The sequence below is a fragment of the Chiloscyllium punctatum genome, chromosome 41 (assembly GCF_047496795.1).
Source record: "Chiloscyllium punctatum isolate Juve2018m chromosome 41, sChiPun1.3, whole genome shotgun sequence".
NCBI lineage: Eukaryota > Metazoa > Chordata > Chondrichthyes > Orectolobiformes > Hemiscylliidae > Chiloscyllium > Chiloscyllium punctatum.
Genome location: NC_092779.1, coordinates 27,804,047 through 27,818,543, shown reverse-complemented (window position 1 = coordinate 27,818,543; position 14,497 = coordinate 27,804,047). Strand labels below are relative to the sequence as shown.

Sequence of the window (14,497 nt, the reverse complement as noted above, 5' to 3'; positions counted from 1 at the left end):
CCGGCACGTCCACCAACAAATGTGGTGGGTTGAATAAACTTACAGCTTCACCAGAAACTATGCAAAGCACTTGCTTTTACATAGCATATCATAAAATCTACTCAAAGTACTTCGCAATAATTCAACTATGTAGCAATTTGTAATTATGTGCCACATTTGTCAATCTTGGTTTCTCTTCAAATAGTCTCGTTAGGCAGACAGCCTCAGCTTCACTTCTGACTCTGATGTACTTAGGTCCTGAGGTGGGTCTTGAATCTGCAGTCTGACTCAGGAGAAAATGACAATGACTGAGTCAAACAGGCCAGAGAAAATCTATTATTTGTTTATAATATAATGACATCAGCAACAGGAGGGAATCTGTCAAAAACTTCTAGAACTTTGATCTGAGCAAAAAATTAAATATTACATTGTGAACATAAAAAGTACCTTGAAAATTAAGACCAATGTACCCAAGAAAATATGTGACAGTTTTAAGTACGTCATGTACACACACACACTCAAGAATCCAAGATTCTACTTAGGTCAGTATGTTAAAGCTTGAAAAGTGAAAACTTCCAGCTTGAACATGTTTATGATAAAATTACTGGACGTAAACACACACCAATTCCATATTTAGTTTATCTGTTCACAAACCTTACCATGCTCTTAGCACCCCCTGTGACTGCCAGCAGTATTGCAACTGTTCTATCCATTTACCTGCAGCAACTAAAGGCAGTACCTCTGCAGCAAACTGGTTCCATTCAGAATGTAGGCTCACTAGTTGAATTGTACACAAGTCTGAATGCAATACCAGACAGCGTAAAGCAGTTGTTTGTCAAGTACAGGAAATTTTTTATACATTGTGTCTTTAGAATTGCACCCCTGTATGGGATCACGTTCGTAAATACAAGCATTCATAACTCGGAAGTTCACAAATTGGAGACCCTCAGTACTTTGTAAATACACAAAGCTATTCCAGTAAAACTCATAAAAGGGATTGTTACTTCAGATTTGGTTAAGTGACCTATGTCAGAAGGTGAGTTTTGATTCAGGGGAAATTGTTCCTTCTGAGTTTTTCAGTTGACCTGTTCAGAAGCTCCATTTTACTAAGTATCAATTAATACCTACGAGATTGTTCCACATACCCTTTGCCCTTGGAGCCCTTGGCTGCCTTTGGCACCCCTGAAGCCAAGCAATCCGGGTGTACCCTGAAACACAAGGAAATAACGCTAAAAATAAATCAACTGTTGGTCAACCAGGCATCAACAATTAGAATTTATATAAAACCTTTCATTTGGCAAAACACCCCAAAGTGCTTCACAGGAACATAATCAAATTGAAATGTGAGACTGAATCACAAAGACATATTGGGACAATTTACTAAAATAATTGGTTAAAGGGTTGGATTTAAAGGAGCATCTTAAAGGATTAAACAGAGAGAAATCTAGGGACAGAATTCCAGTGCTTAAGGCCTTAGCAGCTTAAGAATTTGGACAAATGGTGAAATAATTAAGCTCAGCACTGAAAGGGTAAGGAGAGTATCTTGGAGGTCAGGAGATTACGGTAATAGGGAAGGGGAAGAACATGGAGGAATTTGAAAAGAAGGATGAGCATTTTAAAATGGTAGCTTTGCCAGTGTAGCTCAGTGAGTGATGAGTGAGCTGGACTCGGTGCCAGTTAGCACAGGGGCGGCAGAGTTTTCTATGATGTGAAGTGTACAGAGAAGGTTAAAACTGAGACACTGTCCAGGAATAACATAGAATCGGCAAATTTAAAAATGACAAGAGAATCAGTGAGGGTTTCAGTAGATTCAGTAAAACCATAAGATACAGGAGTGGAAGCAAGGCCATTTGGCCCATCGAGTCTACTCCACCATCATGGCTGATGGGTATTTCAATTCCACTTACCTGCACTCTCCCTATAGCCCTTAATTCCTTGCGAGATCAAGAATTTATCAATCCACTGTGCTCTGTGGCAATGAATTCCACAGGCCCACCACTCTCTGGCTGAAGATATGTCTCCTCATTTCTGTTCTAAATTGGCACCCTCTAATTTTAAGGCTGTGCCCATGGGTCCTTGTCTCCCTGCCTAAGGAAACAACAGATGAGCTGCAGCAGGGTCAAACTTCGAGTTGTTAAGGCACTGAAGAGAGGCCATCATAATGATGATGGTTTGTCTATGGGATCACAAAGTCACCTTGACGGCAAATGTAACACAAGCTTAGGAGCATTCTAGGTTCATCTCATATACTTGCCACGTTGAGGGATGAAGTCAGTGGGCTTGGATTGAAGATTGCGCCTGGAAACAAATGGCTCCAGTCTGCCCAATTTTCACAGTGATTTTCTGCTCATCCAGAGTTAGATGTCAGATGAGTAGTCTAATAACATGGCAATAATGGAGGAGTGAGATGGTTTTGTGGTGTAGCTGAGTGCCTTCAGCATACAGGTGCAAACTGATGCCACATTTTCAGTTGATGGCATTGAATCAACCTTTAGATGAGAAAGAAGAGGGCACCAATGGGAGATATTTGAGGCACTCCAGAGATAATGGCACAAGAATAAGAGAAGCTGTTGCAGATGATTCTCTTACAAAGAAAGGAACAAAGTAAGGAAAGTTCTTCCCACCTAGCCAATAAAGATGTAGCATTGGAAATGGTCAATTTTGTCAAAGATAAATCAAGAAGGATGTGGGGGGTTAGCAAAGACTGTCATTTGTGCCTTTAGTGATGACCAATTTCCATACTGTGCAAGGGCTAGACACTACTCTGCAAATATTCCATCATTTGGGCCATTTGCATTTAACAGAAACAGCAGCGTACATTTTTAATAACAGGCCTGTCAATTAAATAATTACTTTTTTGCCTGGGGCCTCAGTAATATTGAAGGGAACTGAGAGAAGAGCAGTGTACTTAGTGAGACCTGTTGTCATTTTCCCCCACTACTGGCTGCAGAGTAAAAATTTAGAAGTTACACATTGAGCCAGATTGAGTGCAATCTTGAACAAAGTGCAGGGGGTCAGATGAGTGAGGGTTATCTTAATTCTTTGTTATTTAATTGTCTTTACATTTCACATTCAACTGAGATCTGCTACTTAACTTCTAAATTTTATCCAGGCTTAAGCAAAGGAATGTAACTCTTCACCGAAGATCAGTTCAGTTAGTTATAAAGTCATAGAGATGTACAGTATGGAAACAGACCCTTTGGTCTATCACATCCATGCAGACCAGATATCCTAAATTAATCTATTTGCCATCTTATCCCTCTAAACCCTTGCTATTCATATACCTGTCCAAATGCCTTTTAAATATTGAAATTGTACTAGCCTCCACTACTTTCTCTGGCAGCTCATTCCATACATGCACCACACTCAGTGTGAAAACGTTGCCCCTTAAAGCTTTGCCCTGGTACCCTAAACCTATGCCTCTACTTGTGGACTCCCCCACCCCAGGGAAAAGACCATGTTAATTAAAGAAATTAACTTAAACCTATTCTTTTTGTACTTGGGGTTGAGCTAAGTTGAGCATATGAATACAGAGCCCTCAGTGACCTTAGCACTGAGTGTGACTTTAAACACTGTTCTGAGATTTGGGTAAGGATTTAGAGGAAGGAAATGCTTTGTTTTTTACTAATTAATTTTCTCTGTAAGAATTGCCTTTTGCTCTACTACAAGGGAAAAATCAACCTCACAAGAGGTTATAACCAAACTCTGATCCTAAAAGTTTACATTGTACAGGAAAGGTCGCAAGGTTAATTGAAATAAAAATAGAATAGTTGATTATAAAAAATAAAGGATGCCAAGACAGGTGGTATATCACGGCTGCAGCATGTTGGAGCCCATTTGCCTGTATGATCCAGACCTGCAGTTAAGTGGTTCAAAGAGTTCAGCTCAGAGCTATTGAGTTGAAGGACAAGCTGCAGATCATCAACACAAGCAATACATCAGAGTGAAGGTCATCTAGCTATTTGGTACCAGGAGGTAGTCACACTCCTTAAGTTAGATTTGGAAATGCTGGTGTTAGACTGGGGTGTACAAAGTTAAAAATCACATGACACCAGGTTATAGTCCAACAGGTTTAATTGGAAGCACTAGCTCCACTTGATGAAGGAGCGGTGCTCCGAAAGCTAATGCTTCCAATTAAGCCTTAGGATAGGATCTTCTGTGCAGGTACTGAGGGATTGTGTCTGCAGCTAAAGGAAACCAGAAGGTAGGAGTACAGCTGTCTCAGCCTTTGTAACTGCTCAATAGGTTCTTTCGACTTGTTGGGATGGGAATGTGGGCTGTGGGCTGGAATGGTTAACAGACTGTGGCACCACAACACAGAAAGCCACAGAAAGGTGGGGAGGGGAGCGAAAAGGAACATCATTGACTGAAGGATAATACAGTGTTGACACCGTTCTCTGCAGCAAAGAGCTGAGACTGTATTGCCGCTGTCAGGGTTCATGACACCTGCTTAGGGCGGGATAGTAACTAATAACCGAAGGATGAGCATCCAATTGTTATGGTCCATCGAGGTACCAACGACAAAGCAAGAACTTCTGCAACAGCAAGAATCAAGAACCAAAACTCTGAAGTGATGATCTCTGGATTATTACCTGAGCCACGTGCAAATTGGCATTGGGCAAATAGGATCAAAAATAAATGCATGTCTGGGAGGGTAGAAGTGTGTTCCACATCATAAGGTGCTGGTACCAGGGCCAGGGAAAGTGGAGATTGTACCATTGCAATGTCCTACACTGGAACCATGGTGGGACTAGTATTCTAACGAGCCGCATGAGCAAAATATAAAGGGTTTTAGGTTAAACAGCCAGAAGACGAGGAATCATAATTTTGAAAGATGTGCTAAATCAAAGAAACTCCTGTCCCAGCTGGATTCTTGGAGATCTTGACAGGGTAGATGCAGGGAGGTTGTTGCCCCTGGTGACAGAGTCTAGGACAAGAAACCATACACTCGGAGTAAAGGGTCACTCAGTTAGAACAGAGATGAGGATGAATTTCTTCCATTGCAGGTTAATGAATCTGTAGAACTTTTTACCACAAAGGGCTGTAAAGGTTGAATCGTATATATATTCAAGGTTAAGATAAGACAAATTTTGAGTTAGTAAGGAAACCAAGAGTAATGGGAAAAGGCAAGAAAGAAGAGTTGAAGATTATAAGATTAGTCTCATGGAATGGCGGAGCAGACTCGATGGGCCAAAGAGCCTAGTTCAGCTTGCACATCGCAGTCTTATGATCTTTACAGCACATTGTAATGACAACCAAAGAGCAGGCCATACTAGACTGGCAGAATGGAATGACTGGAGAAAAATAGAGATAATATTTCAGATCTGGTATGGCTTTTCTTCAGAATTAGCTGACTAGTTAAGAGATATTGACTAGTTCAGAAGAAGAGTCATACTGCACTCGAAATGTTAACTCTATTTCTCTCTCTCTCTCTACAGATGCTGTCAGAAATGCTGAATTTCTCCAGCAAGCTCTACTTTTCCAGCTTCCACAGCATTTCACTTTTATTCAGGTGAGATAGTTGATGTGTTGGTCTTAATTTTCCAAATTTTACTTGATTCAGAGAAGGTTCCATCAATTACAAAGAAGTAAATGGAACATTTTATTAAGAGAAGGGACACAGAAAACAGAATTCTTCAGTTTAAATCCCTTAACATCTATTATCAGGAAAATATTAGATGTCTTAATTAAAGAAGCTACAGCATTTGGAAATGGCATTTAGAAAAACTCAAAAGTAATCAGACATATCCAAATTGTTTTCGTCAATGGCAAATAATGTTTGACTAATTTATTGAAGCTCTTGGAAGAAGTAACAAGTGCTATGGATAAAGGGGCACTGTGCAATTAACAGACTAAGATTTCCAGAAGACATTTAATAAGAGGTCACATCAAAGAGTTATTATGGAAAATAAAAGCTCATGGTATTGGTAGCAACATTTTGGTAGAGTGGGAGGGGGAGTTAAAGTGTTCAGCCACAGGGCGGTAGGGTTGGTTGGTGCAGGTGTCCCAGATATGTTCTCTGGAAAGATCTGGAAGTAGGTGTCCTGTCTCCCCAATGTAGAGGAGACTGCGTCAGGTGCAACAAATACAGTAGATGACATTTATGGAAGTACAGGTAAATTTCTGCTGGATGTGGAATGATCCTGTGGGGCCTTGGAAGGATATGAGCAGAGAGGTGTGGGTGCAGGTTTTGCACTTATTGCAATGGCAGGGGAAGTTGCCGGGAGTGGGGTGTGGGCTGGTGTGGCCGGGAGTGGGGCATGGATCCGACAAGGGAGTCGTGGAGGGAATGGTCTCTCCGAAATGCTAATCAGGGTGGGGAGGGAAATATATCCCTATGGGTGAGCTCTGCTTGTAGGTGGAGGATGATGCAATGTATATTGAGGTTGGTGGGGCGGAAGGTGAGGACCGTTGGGTTCCATCCTTGTTGCATTGAGGCAGGTGTGATTCTAGGGGGGAGGTACGGGAAGTGGAGGAGATACGCTGGAGGGCATCATCAACCACATGGGAGGGGAAAATGTGGTCTTTGAAGAAGGCCATCTGGCATGTTCTATGGTGGAACTGGTCATCTTCGAACAGATGCAGTGAGGCAGAGGAATTGGGAATAAGGGATGGCATGTTTACTGGGGCAGGGCGGGAGGAGGTGTAGTCCAGGTAGCTGAGGGAGTCAGTGAGTTTGTAGTCGATATCCGTGGTCAGTTGGCCACCGGAGATGGAGATGGAGAGGTCCAGGAAGGGGAGGGAGGTGTCCAAGATGGTCTAGGTGAATGTGACGTTGGGCTGAATGGTGTTAGTGAAGTTGATGAACTCTTCAACCTCCTCGTGGGAGCATGAGATGGCACCGATACAGTCATCGATGTAGCAGAGGAAAAGATGGGGAATGGTGCTGATGTAGCACCTGGAGGAGGAATGTCTCATCTTCCGCTTTGAGACCCTGAAACCACATGGGATTAATGTGGATTTCACCAGTTTCCCCATTTCCCCTCGCCCCACCTTATCCCAGTCCCAACCTACCAACTCGGCACTGCCCTCTTGATCTGTCCATCATCCTTCCCATCTATCTACTCCAACCTCCTCTCCAACCTATCATCTTCTCCACTACCTTCATCTACCTATCGCATTTTCAGCTACCTTGTCCCCAGCCCCACCCTTCCCATTTATCTCTCAGCCCCCCTGACCCACAAGCCTCATTCCTGATGAAGGGCTTGTGCCTGAAACGTCGATTCTCCTGCTCCTTGGATGCTGCCAGACCTGCTGTGCTTTTCCAACATCATACTCTTGACTCTGATCTCCAGCATCTGCAGTCCTCACTTTCTCCTAGTAGGCATAAATGGCTATTTTGTTTTCTGATTGGCATGATGTAACATGTGGTGTGCCATAGGGATCAGTCCCCTGTCCTCGAGTTTTTAACAATATCCATAAATGACTTTGATGAAGGGACCAAAGATAGGATGGATAGATAATTTAACGATGACACCAAGATAGCTAAGACAGCAAAATGTAAAGAAGTTACAAAAGACATACCGTTGGATTAAACAAATAGGCAAAAATTTAGCAAATGTAATATAATGTGGGGAAATGTGTAGTTGTCCATTTTGGACAATTATCCATTTTTAGGTGAGGCTGCACAAGCTAAGTTTGTGTCCCCTGGAGATTACAGCAATAAAAGTGGGTGCATTGATCTGCAACATGCTGAGGAATATTGACAGCTCGATGTAGGAAGGAGATTTCCTCATGTGGGAAATCTAGACCTAGGGAAAACTGTTCAAAAATATGGAGTTACCCATTTAAGACAAAGATGAGGATGCCATTTTTTACAAAGAGTGGTGAGAGCATTTGGAAGACTTCAACAAAAGATGGTGGAAGCAGAATGTTTGAATATTGTTAAAGCAGAAGTAGACAGATTCTTATTTAGCAAGGGGGTGAAAGGCAGGTTGGGATGTCTAGTCATCAGATCAGCTTTAAGCTTAGAGAATGACAGAGCAAGCTCAAGTGGCCTATTCCTGCTCCTAATTTACAAGTTCATGTGTCAGTACGTTCATAAGTCGTAAATATTCACATTATCATGATAGAATATATGTTGTTAACAAGTGCTTTCTGGCAGATACTTTCAGTGAGGGTCTGCCAACAGTTACTATTTCAAGGAATCTTTGTCCAAAACCAATAAAACACTGCCTTCTGGGACAATATTACTTCAGATGTCAACTTACAGTCAACATGGCATTGTCATTTTAAAATGACAAAGAGCATCTGTTCTTTCTAATTCTTTTTCTTTCTTTCCATAATTCTCCACATCCGTCCAAAAAAGAAATTACTGACACTTAAATACTTTGACAATAACTTCACCAGTTATCTGAAAAGGAAGTAAGTGTTAACAACAGAATGGCTGTAAATAAATTTCAATCAAAGATTTACTGCTGATGAAAAGAACATTTTTGTTCTCACACTTGGGAATCTCCAGCTTGGCAGGAAAGGATCAGACAACTGTCTCACACTATGCCAGATTTTATTCTTGGATGAAGTCAATAGAAGTCTGAAACAAACACAGAAAATGCAGGAGAAACTCAGGTGTTCTAGCAGCATCTGTGGAGAGAGAAACGGAGTTAACATTTCATACCCAGTATGCCTCTTCATTACTGACTGACTCTTATCCACCCCTCATTTACTGCATCCATTGCTCTCGATGTAGTCTTCTCTACATCAGGGAACCAAGCGCCAACTCGCAGAGCGGTTCAGGGCACCAAAAAACCCCACTGCCCTGTGGCTGACCACTTCAACTTCCCCTCACACTCCCCCAAGTACATGCAAATCCTGGCACTCTTCCACCACCAAATCAAAGCCACCTGCCAAGTGGAGAAAGAACGCCTCATCTTCCACCTCAAGACCCTTCAACTACACAGCATCAACATTGACTTCACCAGTTTCCAAATCTCCCCTCCCCCACCTCATCCCAGATCCAACCTTTCAACTCAGCACCACTCTCTTCACCACACCGATCTGTCTAACTTCTTACTCACCTATCTGCTCCACCCTCCCCACTGACCCATCACAATCACTTCCCACCTGCATCTACCTACGTCCTTCCCACCTACCTTCACCCCAGCTCCATCCCAACCCCTCTATTTATATCTTAGCCCCCTTCCCCCTCCACATTCTTGATGAAGGGCTTATGCCCGAAACGTCGACTCTCCTGCTCCTCAGATGCTGGCTGACTGTGCTTTTGCAGCATCACACTTTTCGACTCTTAAATACTTTGATAGTGAATGTCACCAGTGATCTCCAAGCAAAACAGGTCTTCTGAATGAGCTGTAAATAAATGCCTTCATTCTTCTTTCAGTTCTGACAAATCTTACCAGACTCAAAATGTTAACTCTGTTTTTCTCTCCAGAGACCTGCTGAGTTTTTCCAGAATTCTATGTGTTTGTTTGAAACTGGAATCAGGTCAGGTGCAAAAATGTCACAATTATAGCTGCCCTTCCAGCCCAAAGATGTGACAACTTTTCACTTTCATTGCCTCAACTTATATTAGTGAGCTACTTGCTGGATAACACTCTTGTTGCTGATTAAGAGGTTGTGGGTTCAAGCCCCACTCCAGAAACTAAAGCATGAATGTCTAGGCTGACAATACAAACAGGACAGAGGGCCGTTGCTCATGTTGACAGTGCTCCATCTGTCCTCTCTGAAACAGTGTATTTGGCCATTTATCTCCGTACTTCTGCAACATCTGTACTTCCTTGGTCATGTTTTGTGATGTTTAATACAGTAAAAGGTGCTCTAAAGTGTAAGTCCTTTACTTTCTCGGCAAGAAATAATCATTTGGCCCATCGTACTCAGGTCAGTCACTCCGATGTATCAAAGTAATCTCACCCTCAAACATGTAATTTCAAGGAGGGTAAAAAGACCTCAACATAATCAAGGATAGGTTAATAAATTGTTGCCCAACTCTTGACAGCAACTAAGCCTCATTAACCCACTAATCCTACAATTCCTAGCTCTCGGGAAATTTGCTTTCTTTGACTTGAAATGCCTTGGGAACCAGTCCTGAAATTTTGAGAAATACAACTTTGAATCTAAAGCCACTAGACAGTGCAATCATATGTTGACACATTTAAAACTCTTACTAACCGGAATCCCTGGTAATCCTTGCTCTCCTTTTACTCCTTTCAATCCAACAGTTCCTGTAGATCCCTGGAAAATAATTAAAGGTGTTTAATATATGAAGAAAACCAGTCAAAATCTAACCTATAGGTTATGACTCAGGTGGGGAAATGTTAGATTTCTCACATTGTTGGAAAACATCATACAACGTCAAATGAGACACCACTTCTCAGTCTCCTGACTTTTCCTGTATCAATATTGTCCATTATCAATAAAAATAAATACAGTGCCTACCTATAAACCAAAAATAAAAATGACTGACTGAGAATTCACTAACATCAATATCAGCCCTAACAAATGAGTTAATAAATGGAAGCTATATTTAAACAATTTCACTACCAGTTCAGCTACTCCTTTTTGTGATTATGAATGTCTCCAAGATTTGAGTCAGGAACAATTGCTCTGACATTGAAGTATTGCAAACTAAATGGTATAATTATAAACAGAGGTACTGCTGGAACAGAGAGATATATCTTTTGAAGGAAACAGAACAAGTTCTAAAAGTTGTTTTAAAAACAAGCATATGGAATCATCAACTTTCTAAATCGAGACATAGGGGAAGATCTATGGGCTCTGCCAAGGTCGAGAACAAAGAGAGGGTTCAAATATAGTTGCACCAGCCAATGTACCAACCAATGTGCCTGTTTCCTGACCCCATTCTCAGTGTGAGTCCTTTTGATCGAGGGAGGTTCAGGACTCAGGGTTGCCAATGTCAGTTCTAAAACCTTTGTTAAAAAGGTGAGGAATGAAAGCTGAGGGGGACCATCTGGTTGGTCCAAAGTTTTCCAACACAATGGCACACGCCCAGCAACAGATCTCTTTTCCAACTTGGTGCAGGTCCAACCAAAGGCTGCCTTTTCACTGTGCACTTCCCCATGTAACGATGCTCCCCCAACCCCCAATGCTGTTTTGTCCAACCCCAAGATTACAGATTTGAGGTAACTGGCAAAAGAATTAGAAGGGCAATTCAAACAGTAGAAATTGTAATGATCTGAAATGCATTGTGTAAAAGGGCAGCACAGGGGCTCAGTGGTTACCATTGTTGCCAGGGACCTGGCTTCCATTCCAGCCTCGGGTGACTTTGAAAACTCCACAGACATTCTCCCCATATCCAAGTGGTTTTCCTCTGGGTGCTCTGGTTTTCTCCCACAGTCCAAATGTGTGTAGTTTGGGTGGATTGGTCATGCTAAGTTTCCCACAGTGTCCAGGGATGTGTAAATTAAGTGAATTAGCCATGGGAAATGCAGAGTTACAGAGATACAGCCCCGGGGGGGAGGGGAAGGGGGGGGGTGGGGGTAGAGGTGGAGTTGGGTGGGTCTGGTTGGGATGCTCTGTGGTGGGTCAGAGTGGACTCAATGGACCAAATGGCCTGCTTCCACACTTTATAGATTTCATGATTGATTGATTCCATGAAGGCTGTTTGATAGCAGTTGTCATATTCAGGTAAAAAATGCAGAGCTGTGAGGATTTTTTTTACAAAAATCTTGAGGTCTTTGCTTGTGCAATTTTAATTAACAGCCAGACGGTGCTGTGTCTTTTGTGAAAACATAGGCAAAAGTGAGTACTGCAGATGCTGGAGATTAGAGTCGAGAGTGTGGTGCTGGAAAAACACAGCAGGTCAGGCAGTATCGGAGGAGTTGGAAAATCAACGTTTCGGGCAAAATCCCTTCATCAGCCCTTTCTGATGAAGGGCTTTTGCCCAAAATGTGGATTCCCCTGCTCCTTGGATGCTGCCTGATCTGCTGTGCTTTTCCAGCACCACACTCTCGACTCTTGTGAAAATATGCTGATTATCCTTTTAATTAAGGCAGTGAGAAAGAAAATGGAGAGGGAAACCAGATTGCAGGAAAAAAGCATGCATCAATTCTTAATGTGAAACAATCTGACTATAATCCAAAGTCAACACCTTACTTCACCTGTGCTTTACTTCAGTTTGTTATTTTATTAAATTTATTCACTTGAATCAGGGACCAAATTACATTTTCATCACCTCAAATTTGATAACCAAGGAAACAAATAATATTCTTAAGCATCATAAGTTGGAATTCCTGTACTCAGGCCACTTCTGGACTCTATCCCATACTTAACCAATAGGGGTAAATCAAGAAACATGCTGACAAGCAAAACAAAATAGGATCCAACTTTAGAGGAACAGTTCAAGTCAGAATCTCATCAATCTTAACTGATATAAAAGCTTCAGAGAGATTTAGACTTGCAAATTAGCTATTCAGTTCATACAAATCTAACCAAGCTGTGTTTCTAGAAGATACATTAGAAAATGCAAATGTACCTGTTGGCCATGGAGTCCAGAGGGCCCAATGGATCCTGGGTAACCAGAAGGTCCCCTGACACCCTGTAGAAGGAAATTTCAATATTAATGAGGGAATTAAAAGCTGTTTTCAATGAGATTCAAAGCCAACGGAGAAGCTCAGATACGCTTCTTGGGAACTGCATTTATTGATATGGACTGAAATCGTATGGGCAAGAATTACCGGAGGTTGGACTCTCATGGCTTTCTAGCTTGGAAGTTAGTGCCATACTCTGCTTCCTTGAGGAAGGGTCATATTCAAAACGTTGACTTCTCCTGCTCCTGATGCCACCTGGCTTGCTGTGTTCTTCCAGCCTCCTACCTGTCTAATTTGGATTCCAGCATCTGCAGATTTGTTTTGGTCCATGTACTGTACAGGTGGGCGGCAGGAAGTACAATTTACATGCGCTTCTCTCAATTTTAGTTCTTAACATGCCAGTAAGAGCAATAATTGGTGATAACTTGATTCTACCACATTATACTTAACAGATTAATACTTACTTCCTCAAGCAAAATTTATCAAAGTTTCAGGTTAATATTGACCAGCTCAAAATTGACCTCTATCATTAAATCTTCATCACCTCCTGAATAGCAGATATTCTCAGGGTAATAGCAGATATTCTCAGGGTAATACTAGATATTCTCAGGGACGGCATGGTGGCTTAGTGGTTAGCACTGCTGCCTCACAGTGCCAGGGTTCAATTCCCACCTCAGGCAACTGTCTGTGTGGGGTTTGCACATTCTCCCTGTGTCTGTGTGGGTTTCCTCCCACACTCCAAAGATGTGCAGGTCAGGTGAATTGACCATGCTAAATTGCCCGTAGTGTTAGGTAAGGGGTAGATGTAGGGGTATGGGTGGGTTGCGCTTCGGCGGGGCGGTGTGGACTTGTTGGGCCGAAGGGCCTGTTTCCACACTGTAAGTAATCTAATCTAATCTAAATTGCCCATAGACTTAGGTGTATTGGGAGGATCGGTGTGGATTAGTTGGGCCGAAGGGCCTGTTTCCACACTGTAGAGAATCTAACCTAATATTTTGCAATTCATTTCTTCAAATCCTGATTCAATACTGCAATACTTTGGTGAGGTAGTGGAGAAAGGGGCATTAAGTTTTATTAACCTGCCTCATGGAAAACTGATGCAACTAGATCAGCTGCTTGTTTTTCAGCTTGAAGATCTTACTTTCTTTTCAATACAGGTGCAAAATCAGGCAGCCACATTACTAAATCTAGATGGTCACGTTAAAACAACAGTAGTTTTCAATGTGACAATCTTTCACCTACTTTTGACTTCAGTGGGGATAAAGACTTTAATTGATCTGAGTGTTTTCCTGATGCATCCACAGCATAATCTGTAATCTTATACTGGTTCCAGGTTTTGTGGACCAGGATGTGTTAAACTGCACAATGGTAATGTATGTTTTAGGCATGAGACAAAAAAAGTTCTGTATTTAAGTAAATGTTTTAATGATAATCAGTTTATTTTAGTTTACTCATGGAATGTAGTTATATGAGTATCACTGGCTTGGCTAACACTTATTGCCCATCCTTAGTTGCCCTGGAGAAAGTGAACTGTCTTCGAGCCACTGCAGGCTTCGAGTAGAAATATGTCGTTATAAAAGATCCTGTCTACTTATTCAAAGAATGGGAGTGTTCTGCCTATTAGCCTGGCCATCATTTATTCCTCAAACAACAACTAAAACAGACGACCTGTTCATTATCTAATTCCTGTGGAACATTTCCAAGTCCAAATTGACTGGCCATGTTCTGCCTTTTAACAGTGACTGCACATCAAGAGTCACTCATTGACTGCATTGTATGTTGATAAACTGGTGTCATCACAGACACTGTATATATGCAAATTCTTTCTATTGCTTTTTACAGGTAAAGTAACAATATCTTTAGTAGTCATTTCGAGTCAGTGTACAACTGAGTAAAGCACATTCTCACCAAGACTAGGGCACAGAAAGCTAGAAATCATCTTCTAATCTAATCTAACTCTAATCCAATCATTACCCAACATCTCTCACCATGTTATCTCCAATTATTAGGGCACT

General features: G+C 41.8%; 1 protein-coding gene across 1 annotated transcript in view; it reads right to left on the bottom strand.

Moving 5' to 3' along the window:
* The window catches only part of LOC140464957 (collagen alpha-6(VI) chain-like), a 139,595-nt gene that overhangs the window by 24,452 nt on the left and 100,646 nt on the right, over positions 1 to 14,497 (bottom strand). The window contains exons 25-27 of the mRNA XM_072560628.1: positions 12,428 to 12,490; positions 10,105 to 10,167; positions 1,125 to 1,187 (exon numbers count right to left, since the gene is read on the bottom strand). Coding sequence (XP_072416729.1) covers positions 1,125 to 1,187; positions 10,105 to 10,167; positions 12,428 to 12,490 — 189 coding nt within the window. The remainder of the gene's footprint in view (positions 1 to 1,124; positions 1,188 to 10,104; positions 10,168 to 12,427; positions 12,491 to 14,497) is intronic.